We start from the raw sequence: 15,000 nt of genomic DNA, 5'->3' as shown, positions 1-15,000 counted from the left end.
TTTTTGTTTGATTGTGTGAGGTTTATTTTACAGCCATGAAAATTTCTTGAAAATATATAGAAATACCAAAACTTGAGTAATGCATGGCAAAAAAAAAAACTAAGTTTTGGTAAATGTTCTCACTTAAGTCACATGCACGCAAATACTAGTATAGATAAGAGATTTAATTTAATTGTTTCCTTTTGCTGAATAAATAATCTTTCTACTGATGTATGGATAGATATGTATAATTCTTAATACTTCTAAATAATAAAAGAAAACCACGTAGAAATTTTTCAATAGTCTACCCCGAATTACGTGAATGATTAATTTCATTCATATACGTATGGCGACTTTACAGTTTACGTTAGTGACTGCATCTGAAATTATTACAATTTATCACAATAACCGCACAACTTGAAAATATGAAAACAAACGAGTATAATTGGCGCAATAACTAAGAAAATAGTGTTACGTAATTAGTATTTACAAGAATAAGGTAATTACAGAAGTCAGTATTTATTTTTCAACGTTTTGCTGACCAAATATGCTTTCTAATGATATGTAGGTTTTTATATTAGGTAAAAACAATATGCACGAAAATAAAAATAGAAAATTTTAAATGATTTACTCGCGTTTTGTCAAAATTTGCCGTGAGATTACGCATGCAAAGAAAAAACAAACAAACAAAAAATCATTGAAACGGATGCGGTGACTATAATTTACTTTAGTAAAATTAATTCATAATGGAAAAAATAGTCACACGAAGCAGCCTATGATCCCCTTATCCCAAAATTGTGAGTTACTGACATTTTTAATTGGCGACCACAAAAAATTCTGGTTCAACTACTTCATAATAATAGTTATTTCTTTAGGCAAATTGGAACGCTTAGATATATAAAGAGCAATTCCATTAATCTTTACAGTAATTTTTGAAATCTGCGTGGTCAGAATATCACAAGATAAACAATAACTAAGGCACTAGGATTACAGTAGTTTTGAAATCTGCGTGGTCAGAATATCACAAGATAATCAATAACTAAGGCATTAGGATTACAGTAGTTTTGAAATCTGCGTGGTCAGAATATCACAAGATAATCAATAACTAAGGCATTAGGATTACAGTAGTTTTGAAATCTGAGTGGTCAGAATATCACAAGATAAACAATAACTAAGGCATTAGGATTACAGTAGTTTTGAAATCTGCGTGGTCAGAATATCACAAGATAATCAATAACTAAGGCATTAGGATTACAGTAGTTTTGAAATCTGCGAGGTCAGAATATCACAAGATGATCAATAACTAAGGCATTAGGATTACAGTAGTTTTGAAATCTGCGTGGTCAGAATATCACAAGATAAACAACAACTAAGGCACTAGGATTACAGTAGATTTGAAATCTGAGTGGTCAGAATATCACAAGATAAACAATAACTAAGGCACTAGGATTACAGTAGTTTTGAAATCTGAGTGGTCAGAATATCACAAGATAAACAACAACTAAGGCACTAGGATTACAGTAGATTTGAAATCTGAGTGGTCAGAATATCACAAGATAAACAATAACTAAGGCACTAGGATTACAGTAGTTTTGAAATCTGAGTGGTCAGAATATCACAAGATAAACAATAACTAAGGCACTAGGATTACAGTAGTTTTGAAATCTGAGTAGTCAGAATATCACAAGATAAACAATAACTAAGGCACTAGGATTACAGTAGTTTTGAAATCTGAGTGGTCAGAATATCACAAGATAAACAATAACTAAGGCACTAGGATTACAGTAGTTTTGAAATCTGAGTAGTCAGAATATCACAAGATAAACAATAATGAAAGAACTAAGATGTCTGAAACTATATCTAGAATAGATATGCTCAATACGTGAACACTTACCACAGATCCCAAGACCCCAGCCCAAGCTCCCTTTCTGCCAACATGGGGGAATATGAGGCCCAGCATGAAAATGCCCAAGTTTGGCCCAGCCATGATGCCCAAGATGGTGAAGGCCGCTTGGAACAGTCCGGAAAACCCTTTGCAGAAAAATGCTAGGCCAACCATGATGGCTCCAATGACGCAAGCTATAAGGGGAGAAAAAAGAGCATAATGCATTCATGCAGCTCTAGAAAAAACCCTTATATGATTCATTCAGAAAGAATATAATTCTTTTAGAGTAACGATTGGCTGAAGATGCTGAAAACTTCATTTACTCTATACTGGGAAAAACACTAAAGAAGGTGAATAGTATTATTATACATATACTAATAATGCATCGCTGTCGCTCCAGATTTTTATATATATGTATATATATATATATATATATATATATATATATATATATATATATATAAATCAGTCAGAAAGAAGACAATTCTTTTAAAAAAGTAGCGATTGGCTGAAGATACTGAAAGATTCATATACTCTATACTGGTAGATAAATCTATAAAAAAAGGAATAAGTATTACTATGCAGATACTGTAAACCGAGGCTAATTGATCTTTCTAAATATGGTAGTAGGTCGGCCAGGGCACCAGCCATCCGTTGAAATACTACCACTAGAAAGTTATGGGGTCTTTTGACTGGCCAGACAGTACTACAATGAATCCTTCTATCTGGTTATGGTTCATTTTTCCTTTGCCTACACATACACAAAATAGTCTGGCCTATTCTTTACATATTCTTCTCTGTCCGCATTCACCTGACAACACTAGGATCACCAAACAATTCTTTCAAGGTGTTAACTGCTGCACTACAATTGTTCAGTGGCCACTTTCCTCTTGGTAAGGGTAGAAGAGACTCTTTAGCTGTGGTAGACTGCTCTTCTAGGAGGACACTCCAAAATCAAACCATTGTTTTCTAAGTCTAGGGTAATGCCATAGCCTCTGTACCATGGCCTTCCACTGTCTTGGGTTAGAGTTCTCTTGCTTGAGGGTACACTCGGGCGCACTATTCTGTCTAATTTCTCTTCTTGTTTTGTTAAAGTTTTTATAGTTTCTATAGGAAATATTTATTGTTGATACTGTTCTTGAAATGTTTTATTTTTCCTTGTTTCCTTTCCTCACTAGGCTATTTTCCCGGTTGGGGCCCTTGGGCTTATAGCATCCTGCTTTTCCAACTAGGGTTGTAGTTTAGCAAGTAATAATAATGATAATGATAATAAGATGGTGCCTGATACTTACACATAAGCTTGGTAACAAGAGTAGCGCCAAACTGAGACATATTGCGGAAGAAGCGAATTCTCTCTTCGAGATCTTTCCAAATCATTGCCACTATGGAGTTGATGACTGAGGACATGGAGCTGTTTTTGAAGTGAGGAAAAGTTCATTTCAACGAAAAAGATTTACATGGATATGCCAGCAGTATTCTTAGAGGAAAATTTAAATTCATTATGCCATAAAGATTCAAATCTTAGTAAATTCATTTTACTGGATTTGACATCAATTTGAATATTCAAAACAACCATGGTTATTCGTAGTAGTAATGAAATATTAGAATATAAATATTACTTAAATATTTCAATTCAAAAGACCATGAAAAGGATTACCTAGTGTTGTTATTTTAAAACTACAGTGTCCTAGACCTATGAATAAGTCCTTCTCACCTTATTTTGATAAACACTTCGGGAATTTTAGGCGTTCTAAACAAAATCATTGTGAAGAAAAAGAGAAAATATTGGCTTCATGAAGGATTATTCTTGAAGAAAAGCATCTTTGAACAAAGATAACTTACTTTTATGTCTAAAGACAAGGGAGAAAAACGAACTACTGTATTCCTTTAAAAGGGCTTTGGATAGTTGCTTCGTTAAAAAATATTTTAGTGTTATTACCTTAAAGCACCACTAAGTAGCGTCGCAACGAAGAGTCCTGGAACCCCAAAGTATCCTACCTTGTCCATGACAAAGTAAGGAATGATCTGGTCTTTTGAAAAGATGTGCCCTCTGGATATAGGATCGCAGCCCACATAATTGACAAAGGCGCAGAGACCACTGAAGAACACCAGCGACATGGTCAAGACCATGCCCACGAGGTTAATCAAATACACTCTGTAAAAGAAAAAAAAAAAAAATGGCAGATGATTAAAAAAAAATAATTACAAAAAAATCAAACAAAATTTCACCTTTTATTTTTTTTTCCATTTTTGCTAAGGCAGCTTGGTTACTTAATGGGATCCATGTATGGTTGCTGCCCACGTCAGGCAGTTGATTGAGAAAGATTCTTAACGCTAAGAGCTGAGGAAGTTACAGTTTCATTAATAATCATTGTTACACATACCTCAGAAGCCTTTACAATTCTTTGTGAGACTACGATTATCATAATCGTGTTTACACACATTTATATATATATATATATATATATATATATATATATATATATATATATATATATATATATATATTATATATAAGCAGCACATATACATATGAATACACACAAACATTATATATATATATACATATATATATATATATATATATATATACACATATACTTATATACAAATGAATACAAACACACATGTATGTATATATACATATATATATATATATATGTATATATATATATATATATATATATATATATGTATATATATATATGTGTGTGTGTATATGTAACCTTTCATCCATCTATTTATCGATATATATGTAAATATATATATACATATATACAGTATATACATATATATATATATATATATATATATATATATATATATATATATATATATATATATATATACAGCATATATATATATATATATATATATATATATATATATATATATATATATACTGTATATATATATGTATATATATACCTTTATATATATATATATATACATATATATATATATATATATATATATATATATATATATAAACAGTATATAGTAAATTTATATATAGGACACTCACACGGTATCTAAACACACACAAATATACTTTGACAAAGCAAACACTAAACCTACAAGATAATGTTTTTAATATCAAAGGCTTTCGTTGTGACTTACTTCGTTTTGGAAAAATAAATTAAAGAGATTAAAAAACCAGAAGTTCATTGTACAATTAGATACAACGAATAATATTTTAGTATTATCTTTTTGTATGATAAGTACCGAGGTTTGTTTAGACCTTAATCATATTACTTTGTATGTAACTATTAGTTTTAGTTTTACAGATACAATTTATAAAAATATGCGTTTTATGTATGGAATACCTGAATGGCATACAGAATTTAGGTTTAACACTATTTTTTATTTGTACTAAGATATGTTAGACAGAATTTAGTATAAAACATTGGTCATATATATATATAATCTTAGTGTGAAATAGAAATTCATATATATATATATATATATATATGTATATATATATATATATATATATATATATATATATATATATATTTCCTTCTCATACTAAGATAGAACCCTAGTCTTCAAATGAAAGGCAAGTTATTTACTTGAAGAGACTAGGGTTCGACACCAATGTTAGGTAAAAATATATTTTTTTTAACACGACATTGTATGGGCTTTCCTTCTATACAATATACATATATGTATGTATATAAATATACGTATATATATGTATATATACAGTATGTATATATATATATATATATAAATATATATAATATATATATGGATATATATATACCTATATATATATATATATATACAGTATATATATATATATATATATATATATATATATATATATATATATATATATATATATATATATATATATATATATATATATATATAATATAAGAGGGATCTTAATGCCGAAATCACTTGTAAAGAAAATCGTGTACGTCTAAATAACTTCACATTGCTAAATGAAAATCTATTATCAAGGATCTCTATAACATATACTTCAAATCAGTTGTATTAACATAGTACCATAAGAAAATAATATTAACAAAATTAACTTCTTTAATGTTGAAGTTCTCAATTAGAGGGAATTTCACTAATTGAATAAGAAATGTTATAAAAACAATCAATGTGAATTGCTATGGTAATCATTTTAAACTGGAAAATATACAATCGCTCTCAGAATAGGTAATTAAAACACGTTTCCTAACAGAGAAACCTGTTTCAGAAGGATGTTCAACTCACTTAATGGCATCCCCCATGGTAGGAACAGAGCACGCCCTCTGGAGGTTGGTCTGATTGGCACCGTACATGGCAAAGTAAACGGATGTGCCCATAACAACAATGTTCCAAAAGTTATGACGTTGATAAGGGTTGAAGCTGAAGCTGTAATGGACGAAAATACTAAATTTAGTCATCAGTATGATACATGTATCAAATAAGGATTCAAATATATCTGTATATAGAGTGATATTCAAATAAGCCATATATCATACTCCTATAGTCCATTTCTTTTAGCGAGTCATATTTGCACCGACTCGCAGCGGTGCCCTTTTAGCTCGGAAAAATTTCCTGATCGCTAATTGGTTGGACGAGATAATTCTAACCAATCAGCGGCCAGGAAACATTTCCGAGCTAAAAGGGCACCGTTGCGAGTCGGTGCAAATATGACTTGCTAAAAGAAATGGACTAAAGTATCTAGATTCTCTCTAGACCTCGGGATCAGAGACCCAAGGGGGAATCAACTCAAAGATAATAGCTTCTGGTCGGCTGGGAAATTGAACCTGGGCCCGAGAAACTGAGGTTACCTTGACATACCATCTAGCCACAAAGATATATGCATTCAAATATACATATTTCCAAAAGCATACATGCATACACTTTCAAATTACGGAAAATGGAGTTAGATCATAATAAAACTCAAAGTATGAGAGTAGGTAAAGGTCACTGTAACAGTCTTGCCAAGATCTTTTCATAAATACTGTTCCCCCAACTATATGCAGTTCGTTACTCTGATTGTCGTTTAAGAGTAATTTCCTTTTGGGAGTCATATCCGAGTATCCCTTCTTCACTTGTGAAAAACATTTATATACTGCAAATCTTTCGAGACTTTGAGACCTGGGTATCCTGAGTAAGTATTATTATTCTGCTATATTTTCAATGTTCTGCCTAACTTCAGTAGCTGACTCTCAATTTAGTTTGTTTGATAAAAAGTTGAAGTCAATAATTTCCTTATCACTGATTTTGATAATAGTCTCTGGCACTTTCCGGTGAGAGTGGGGCTGAGACAGGGATGTGTGATGTCACCCTGGTTGTTTAACTTGTATGTTGACGGAGTGGTGAGAGAGGTGAATGCTCGAGTGCTTGGACGAGGATTAAAACTGGTAGACGAGAATGACCATGAATGGGAGGTAAATCAGTTGTTGTTTGCGGATGATACTGTACTGGTTGCGACGCGGAAGAGAAGCTTAGCCGATTAGTGACAGAATTTGGAAGGGCATGTTAGAGAAGGAAGTTATGTTAGAGAAGGAAGTTGAGAGTTAATGTGGGTAAGAGTAAGGTTATGAGATGTACGAAAAGGGAAGGTGGTGCAAGGTTGAATGTCATGTTGAATGGAGAGTTACTTGAGGAGGTGGATCAGTTTAAGTACTTGGGGTCTGTCGTTGCAGCAAATGGTGGAGTGGAAGCAGATGTACGTCAGAGAGTGAATGAAGGTTGCAAAGTGTTGGGGGCAGTTAAGGGAGTAGTAAAAAATAGAGGGTTGGGCATGAATGTAAAGAGAGTTCTATATGAGAAAGTGATTGAACCAACTGTGATGTATGGATTGGAGTTGTGGGGAATGAAAGTGATGGAGAAACAGAAATTGAATGTGTTTGAGATGAAGTGTCTAAGGAGTATGGCTGGTGTATCTCGAGTAGATAGGGTTAAGCCTGCCTGACACTTGCACGCATTCGTGGCACGCACTGGCACGCATTGATGCGCGAACTCGCGTGAACGAGCCGTGAAAATGTCGTGAACAGTGGGGGAACTCGCGTGCCAGAGCGTACCAATGCGTGCCATGCGCGCCCAGAACTTTGAAATGTTTAAAGTTTGTGGCACGCATTGGCACGCACTAAATGGCCGTGAAATAGTCGTGAACGATGCGCCAACTGGAGTGAACTGGAGTGAACAGTGCGGAAACTGGCGTGAACTGGAGTGAACGATACGGGAAGTGGCGTGAACTTTATAATGAAGAGAAACAGAAAGGAAACGAAAAAATTAATGAAAAGGAAAGAAAAATAAACCTAATAAATTTTTATATTTGCTGTTTTAATGTGAAAAAAAATATCTTATTTCAAACTATTTCTATAACTTTATAATGAAGAGAAACAAAAAGGAAACGAAAAAATTAATGAAAAGGAAAGAAAAATAAACCTAATAAATTTTTATATTTGCTGTTTTAATGTGAAAAAAAATATCTTATTTCAAACTATTTCTATAACTTTATAATGAAGAGAAACAAAAAGGAAACGAAAAAATTAATGAAAAGGAAAGAAAAATAAACCTAATAAATTTTTATATTTGCTGTTTTAATGTGAAAAAAAAATTATATCTTATCTCAAGCTATTTTTATAACTTTATAATGAAGAGAAACAAAAAGGAAACGAAAAAATTAATGAAAAGGAAAGAAAAATAAACCTAATAAATCTTTATATTTGCTGTTTGAATGTAAAAATAAAATGATGTCTTATTTCAAACTATTTCTATAACTTTATAATGAAGAGAAACAAAAAGGAAACGAAAAAAATTAATGAAAAGGAAAGAAAAATATAAACCTAATAATTGTTTATATTTGCTGTTTGAATGTAAAAATAAAATGATGTCTTATTTCATGCAGACACTTATTTTCCTCTATTACCAATCAAGACCCAAAACTTTTGTTTTAAATAAAAATGAACTGAAAAATAAACCCAAGAAATTTTTAAGTTTGCTGTTTGAATGTAAAAATAAAATGAAGTTTTATTTCATCAACATATTTATTCTTCTTTTTTACCTTAAAATGAAGAGCAAAACAAATTTTTTCTGTTTGCTGTTTTAATGTAAAAATAAAATGATTTCTTATTTAAACACACTTTTTTCTCTATTACCTTAAAATCAACAGCCTAAAAACTTTTCATGTTTGCTGCTTTTAATGTTAAAATAAAATTCTTTCTTAATACTTGTACATATTTTATGTCTGCTATTTATATGTAAATCAAATGCTTTCTTATTGAAACAAAAATAAAGGGCAACAAAAAATACAAACGAAAAAGATACGTTTCTTCTCCTCAATGCAATGGTGTCTCTGACAGAGAGCTTTGTTGTCTCTTCCGAAGCCAATCCAAGAATGTCCTCGGGTTGGAGAAGCCCCGTTTTTATATGGAGTGGCCAATTCGTGAACTGGCGTGAACTGGCGTGAACGATGCGGAAACGATGCGGAATGATGAGTGAACTCACGTGAACGTGTCGTGAACTTCTCGTGAACTACGCGTGCCAATTCGTGCCATCGCGTGAACGTCGCGTGAACGTCGCGTGAACGTCGCGTGAACGATGCGCGAACTGGAGTGAACTGGTCGTGAATCAGTGCGTGGCAAAAATGCGCGCAAGTGTCAGGCAGGCTTTAGCAACTAGAGTGGATATGAATGTGTTGAGGTGGTTTGGTTTGGCCATGTTGAGAGAATGGAAAATGGCTGTCTGCTAAAGAAGGTGATGAATGCAAGAGTTGATGTGAGAAGTACAAGAGGAAGGCCAAGGTTTGGGTGGATGGATGGTGTGAAGAAAGCTCTGGGTGATAGGAGGATAGATGTGAGAGAGGCAAGAGAGCGTGCTAGAAATAGCGAGCGATTGTGACGCAGTTCCGGTAGGCCCTTCTGCTTCCTCCGGTGCCTTAGATGACCGAGGAGGTAGCAGCAGTAGGGGATTCAGCATTATGAAGCTTCATCTGTGGTGGATAACGGGGGAGGGTGTGCTGTGGCACCCTAGCAGTACCAGCTGAACTCGGTTGAGTCCCTTGTCAGGCTGGGAGGAACGTAGAGAGTTGAGGTCCCCTTTTAGTTTTGTTTCATTTGTTGATGTCGGCTACCCCCCAAAATTAGGGGAAGTGCCTTGGTATATGTATGCACTACCGTTCAATTAGTCAATTGTGGATGTTATATAAAATGCTTCTTAGTTTTTACTAAGCTTCTTCTCATACTTCATCATCCTTTTCCAAGGCTAAATACTACACTACATTCTATAGATGTTATTCCTGGGTGTGTGTGTGGGTATGTGCTCATAGGTGTGTTCGCGTGTGATAAGAAACCCAGAAAACTATTTATTATTATTATTATTATTATTATTATTATCATTATTATTATTACATGCTAAGCTAAAACCCTAATTGGAAAAGTCTGATGCTATAAGTCTAGGGACTCCAACAGGGAAAATAGCATAGTGAGGAAATGAAACTAGGAAAAATAGAATAACTATAAAAACTTTAACAAAACAAGAGGAAGATAAATAAGATAGAATAGTGTGCCCGAGTGTACCCTCAAGCAAGAGAACTCTACCCCAAGACAGTGGAAGACCATGGTACAGAGGCTATGGCACTACCTTAGTCTAGAGAACAATGGTTTGATTTTGGAAAGAAAAAAAAAGCGTTCACTTACTCAAAAAGTTCAGTGCGGTTATGCATAGTGCCAATTTCCCACACCTTTTCAATGCCTCCAACTCTGACGCAGCCTGTGACCACAATCACTAACAGACCGAAGACGATGACAAACATTTGGAATGTGTCTGTCCACACAACGGCTTTAAGACCACCCTGTAGAATGAAAGAAAATCTATAAATAGATAATATATATATATATATATATATATATATATATATATATATATATATATATATATATATACATATATATATATATATATATATATATATATATATATAAATTTATATATATATATGTATATATTTATATATGTGTATATATATACATATATATATATCAATATATATAAAATATACGGTATATATATACATATCTATATAAAAATATACAGTATTTACATATATACGTATAAATATATATATATATATATATATATATATATATATATATATATATATATATATTATATTTATATATATATATGTATATATGATAAATTTTGCACATTTAGACGTGTTTTTCATATTCAAATAAGCCATATATATTTTGGATACATTAATGTCTGGATTCTCTTAACGACCTCGGGATCAGAGCCCCAGGCGAAATCACACAAAGACAAGAGCTTGGGTCCGGCCGGGAATCGAACCCTGGTCGGCAAGCTTGTATAGACAGTGACTAAGCCACTTGGCCAAGTGGCTTAGTCACTGTCTATACAAGCTTGTCGACCAGGGTTCGATTCCCGGCCGGACCCAAGCTCTTGTCTTTGTGTGATTTCGCCTGGGGCTCTGATCCCGAGGTCGTTAAGAGAATCCAGACATTAATGTATCCAAAATATATATGGCTTATTTGAATATGTATATATGTATATATACATGTGTGTGTGCATATATATATATATATATATATATATATATATATATATATATATATATATATATATATATATATATATAAAGAGGAATATTTAAGAATAACCGAGTGTTTAGAAACTGCATTATTGCTTTGTAAAAACATCAGAAATAATTTCATATTGATTAAGTAATACTTGAACATTTTAAAAAATCAGTACATTTAGTCTTTATATTAAAAGATCTGAAGTATTCGACATCCATAAATATTCTGAGGTGGCATCTGATCAGAATAAGGAAATAAGAGGAATATAAAAAATAAAGTGACCATCTATTTCCATCTACAGCCAAGCTTTGGAATTCTCATCATATTTCTATTTTCCATAAAAACAAACACCTCTTTCCATCTGACCATCTTTCAGGAGGTCATCTTTCCAGCCTCTGAACCTATGTATGAAAGAATTAAACTTAACCCTTTTACCCCGAAGGGAAGGTTGAATTTCGAGCACATTTTGCTATATATTTTTTTGAAATTGCTCTAACAGCCTTAATTTTTATCATAGAGAGGTCAGGTTGGTCTCATTCTTTTGGGAAATGCCTTAGGTTTCTCATAAAGTTCTCAAAAACATGTAAATAACAGTGTTTTGCATGAACGTTCCGGTACGTCCTTTGGGGGTGAAATTGTTAATAAACTGAACTTACTATAGAGCAGTAGATGGTGCAGATGACGCCTATAATAATGATGTAGGTATCGACGGAGATTGGCGTAACCGAAGCCAAGGCCAAGGTGGGAGCGTAGAGACACAGTCCCGTGTAGAGGAATCCGGATACGGATCCGAGTATCAGAACGGCGAGGCGTAAGGCTTTCGAATGAAATCTCATTTCGATGTACTGACGAAGAGAAAAAACGTATTAATAATGATGCTAGCGTCATGGGCCTCTCCCTTCACCCTTTCAACCTTCAGAGTATAAGTATAATATGTGTATAAATATCTATACTTGTACAGTATATATATATATATATATATATATATATATATATATATATATATATATATATATATATATATATATATATATATATACACATATATATATGTATATATATATACATAAATCCATACATATACACATGCACTCAATAAGAAATATATATATATATAAATATAATGTGAGTGTAATTAAGATAATCAAAATGCCTTTCATTTGAAGAGACTAGGATTCGATAGCACTGTGAAGTATATACATACATACATATATATATATATATATATATATATATATATATATACGCATATATATGTATATATATCTATCTATCTATATATATATATATATATATATATATATATATATATATAATAAAATACACATATATACATGTACATAAAATATGTATATTTTATATGTGCAGCGATCGAGACTACAAAAGAACGTGTAGTAGCCAATGTATAAGTAATTGTATCTCTACAGATATGCTTAAAAAATGAATATTGGTAAATTAGCAGCTATAAATGATTCGTAGGAAACCACACCAACTGAACAACAGGTAGGAAATACGAGAACTGACCTCATTGACACTAGTCAGCTTTAGCGGGTAGAATACTGGAAGGAAGGTCACTGTAGCAATGAATATACCGATGAATGCCCCGAGAAGTAGTACGCTGAGTTGCATCCCGTGGCCGTAGGCTTCCCCAGAGAATCCTGCAAGAGATGAGAATTTTACAGAGCGCTGAAGGATATCGCCTTGTAAGAGAAGTAGATCTTCTTTGGCAAGAAGATATTGTAAGAGAAGTACAGTAGATCTTCTTTGGCAAGAAGATATTGTAAGAGAAGTAGATCTTCTTTGGCAAAGAAGATATTGTAAGAGAAGTAGATCTTCTTTGGCAAGAAGATATTGCAAGAGAAGTAGATCTTCTTGGGCAAGAAGATATTGCAAGAGAAGTAGATCTTCTTTGGCAAGAAAATATTGTAAGAGAAGTAGATCTTCTTTGGCAAGAAGATATTGCAAGAGAAGTAGATCTTCTTTGGCAAGAAGATATTGCAAGAGAAGTAGATCTTCTTTGGCAAGAAGATATTGCAAGAGAAGTAGATCTTCTTTGGCAAGAAGATATTGCAAGAGAAGTAGATCTTCTTTGGCAAGAAGATATATCCTTGGAACATTACTTGTAACAGACACCCAGTATCCCTGAAAACAGTGGCTACTTTCCTCTTGGTAAGGGTAGAAGAGACTCTTCAGCTATGGTAAGCAGCTCTTCTAGGAGAAGGACACTCCAAAATCAAACCATTGTTCTCTAGTCTTGGGTAGTGCCATAACCTCTGTACCATGGCCTTCCACTGTCTTGGGTTAGAGTTCTCTTGCTTGAGGGTACACTCGGGCACACTTCTATCTAGTTTCTATTCCTCTTCTTTTGTTAAAGTTTTTATAGTTTTTATAGGAAATATTTATTTTAATGTTGTTACTCCACATAAAATATTTTATTTTTCTTTAGTTCCTTTCCTCACTGGGCTATTTTCCCTGTTGGAGCCCCTGGGATTATAGCATCTCGCTTTTCCAACTAGGGTTGTAGCTTAGCATTTAATAATAATAATAATAATAATAATAATAACAGAGAAGACAATTTCCTGTAAACGGAAGAAACAGCTAAAGGTAAAAAGTAACGTGCGCGGACGGGATGCCGAATGCATTTTTGCCGAAGGACAAGAAGCAGAAGCCAGGAAGCCGAACGGACAGAATGCCGAACAGACATAATGCCGAAAGGACACAATGCCTAACAGACGTTAAGTCGAACGGACAAAATGCCGAATACTGCTACGACTAAATGTAATTATAAGCAAATATATATTTTTTTTTTCCTTTAGTCCAGTAAGAAAATCAATGATTATTTTTTTTTTTATTCAGAACACCTGTAAAAGACAAAAGGACGTAGGCCTGAAATAAAAGTAAAATGCTTGATAATCATTTTATTTCTACAATATACTACATACAATATGTGTTTATTTAAAAGATAAAATGTGTCGGCTGGGTTAAAAAAAGTTAAAAACCTACATAGTATAATGTATAAGAGAAAAAAATAATATTTAAAAATTGTGAGCTAAAGACCGTAAAAAAGTTAATCCTTCATCCTTATCATAAGAACAAAATATGGATTTTATCCTATCGTTAATGGCATCGTATTTCTTGTTAAGTCGTGTTATATCAATCCCTGCAAAAGCTTGTTCAATTAGAATTTCATTACATGCTTGTTCATTTCTGATAACCTTTAGTAATTTGGCGAATGTTGGATGCGTTATGTTGATTCTCTTTTTAAATGCCTGATGCCAGCCTTCAAGGGAATTGTTTGTTCTCGGTAAATCATTATTAACGCGAGTGTGAACAGACCACAAATCAACATCAAACAGTGGTTTCCTCCTTCGACCTCGCTGGATTATCCCTAACCATGTACTTTCAAAGTAAACCAAAAAATCACTTAACAATTCATCCGTTTCAGCATCTAAGATATTTACCAATTCGTTAAATAATTCATGTACATCTGCGGGTGGAACGAAGGCAAGTGCTTGTAACTGCTTGATAAAAAGTGCGTTATTGGGTTCAACATACCACTGCTGTAGACCACAAGACTGGATGTTT

At 32.9% G+C, this 15,000-nt stretch overlaps 1 protein-coding gene across 1 annotated transcript in view; it reads right to left on the bottom strand.

Moving 5' to 3' along the window:
* The window catches only part of LOC137628416 (sodium-coupled monocarboxylate transporter 1-like), a 45,163-nt gene that overhangs the window by 11,237 nt on the left and 18,926 nt on the right, over positions 1-15,000 (bottom strand). The window contains exons 3-9 of the mRNA XM_068359568.1: positions 12,940-13,073; positions 12,072-12,260; positions 10,516-10,670; positions 6,095-6,235; positions 3,804-4,019; positions 3,157-3,275; positions 1,874-2,058 (exon numbers count right to left, since the gene is read on the bottom strand). Coding sequence (XP_068215669.1) covers positions 1,874-2,058; positions 3,157-3,275; positions 3,804-4,019; positions 6,095-6,235; positions 10,516-10,670; positions 12,072-12,260; positions 12,940-13,073 — 1,139 coding nt within the window. The remainder of the gene's footprint in view (positions 1-1,873; positions 2,059-3,156; positions 3,276-3,803; positions 4,020-6,094; positions 6,236-10,515; positions 10,671-12,071; positions 12,261-12,939; positions 13,074-15,000) is intronic.

This window comes from Palaemon carinicauda, chromosome 36 (genome assembly GCF_036898095.1).
Source record: "Palaemon carinicauda isolate YSFRI2023 chromosome 36, ASM3689809v2, whole genome shotgun sequence".
Classification (NCBI taxonomy): Eukaryota; Metazoa; Arthropoda; class Malacostraca; order Decapoda; family Palaemonidae; genus Palaemon; species Palaemon carinicauda.
Note: the sequence above shows the minus strand (reverse complement) of the source record. Positions and strands in the feature narration are given on the sequence as shown.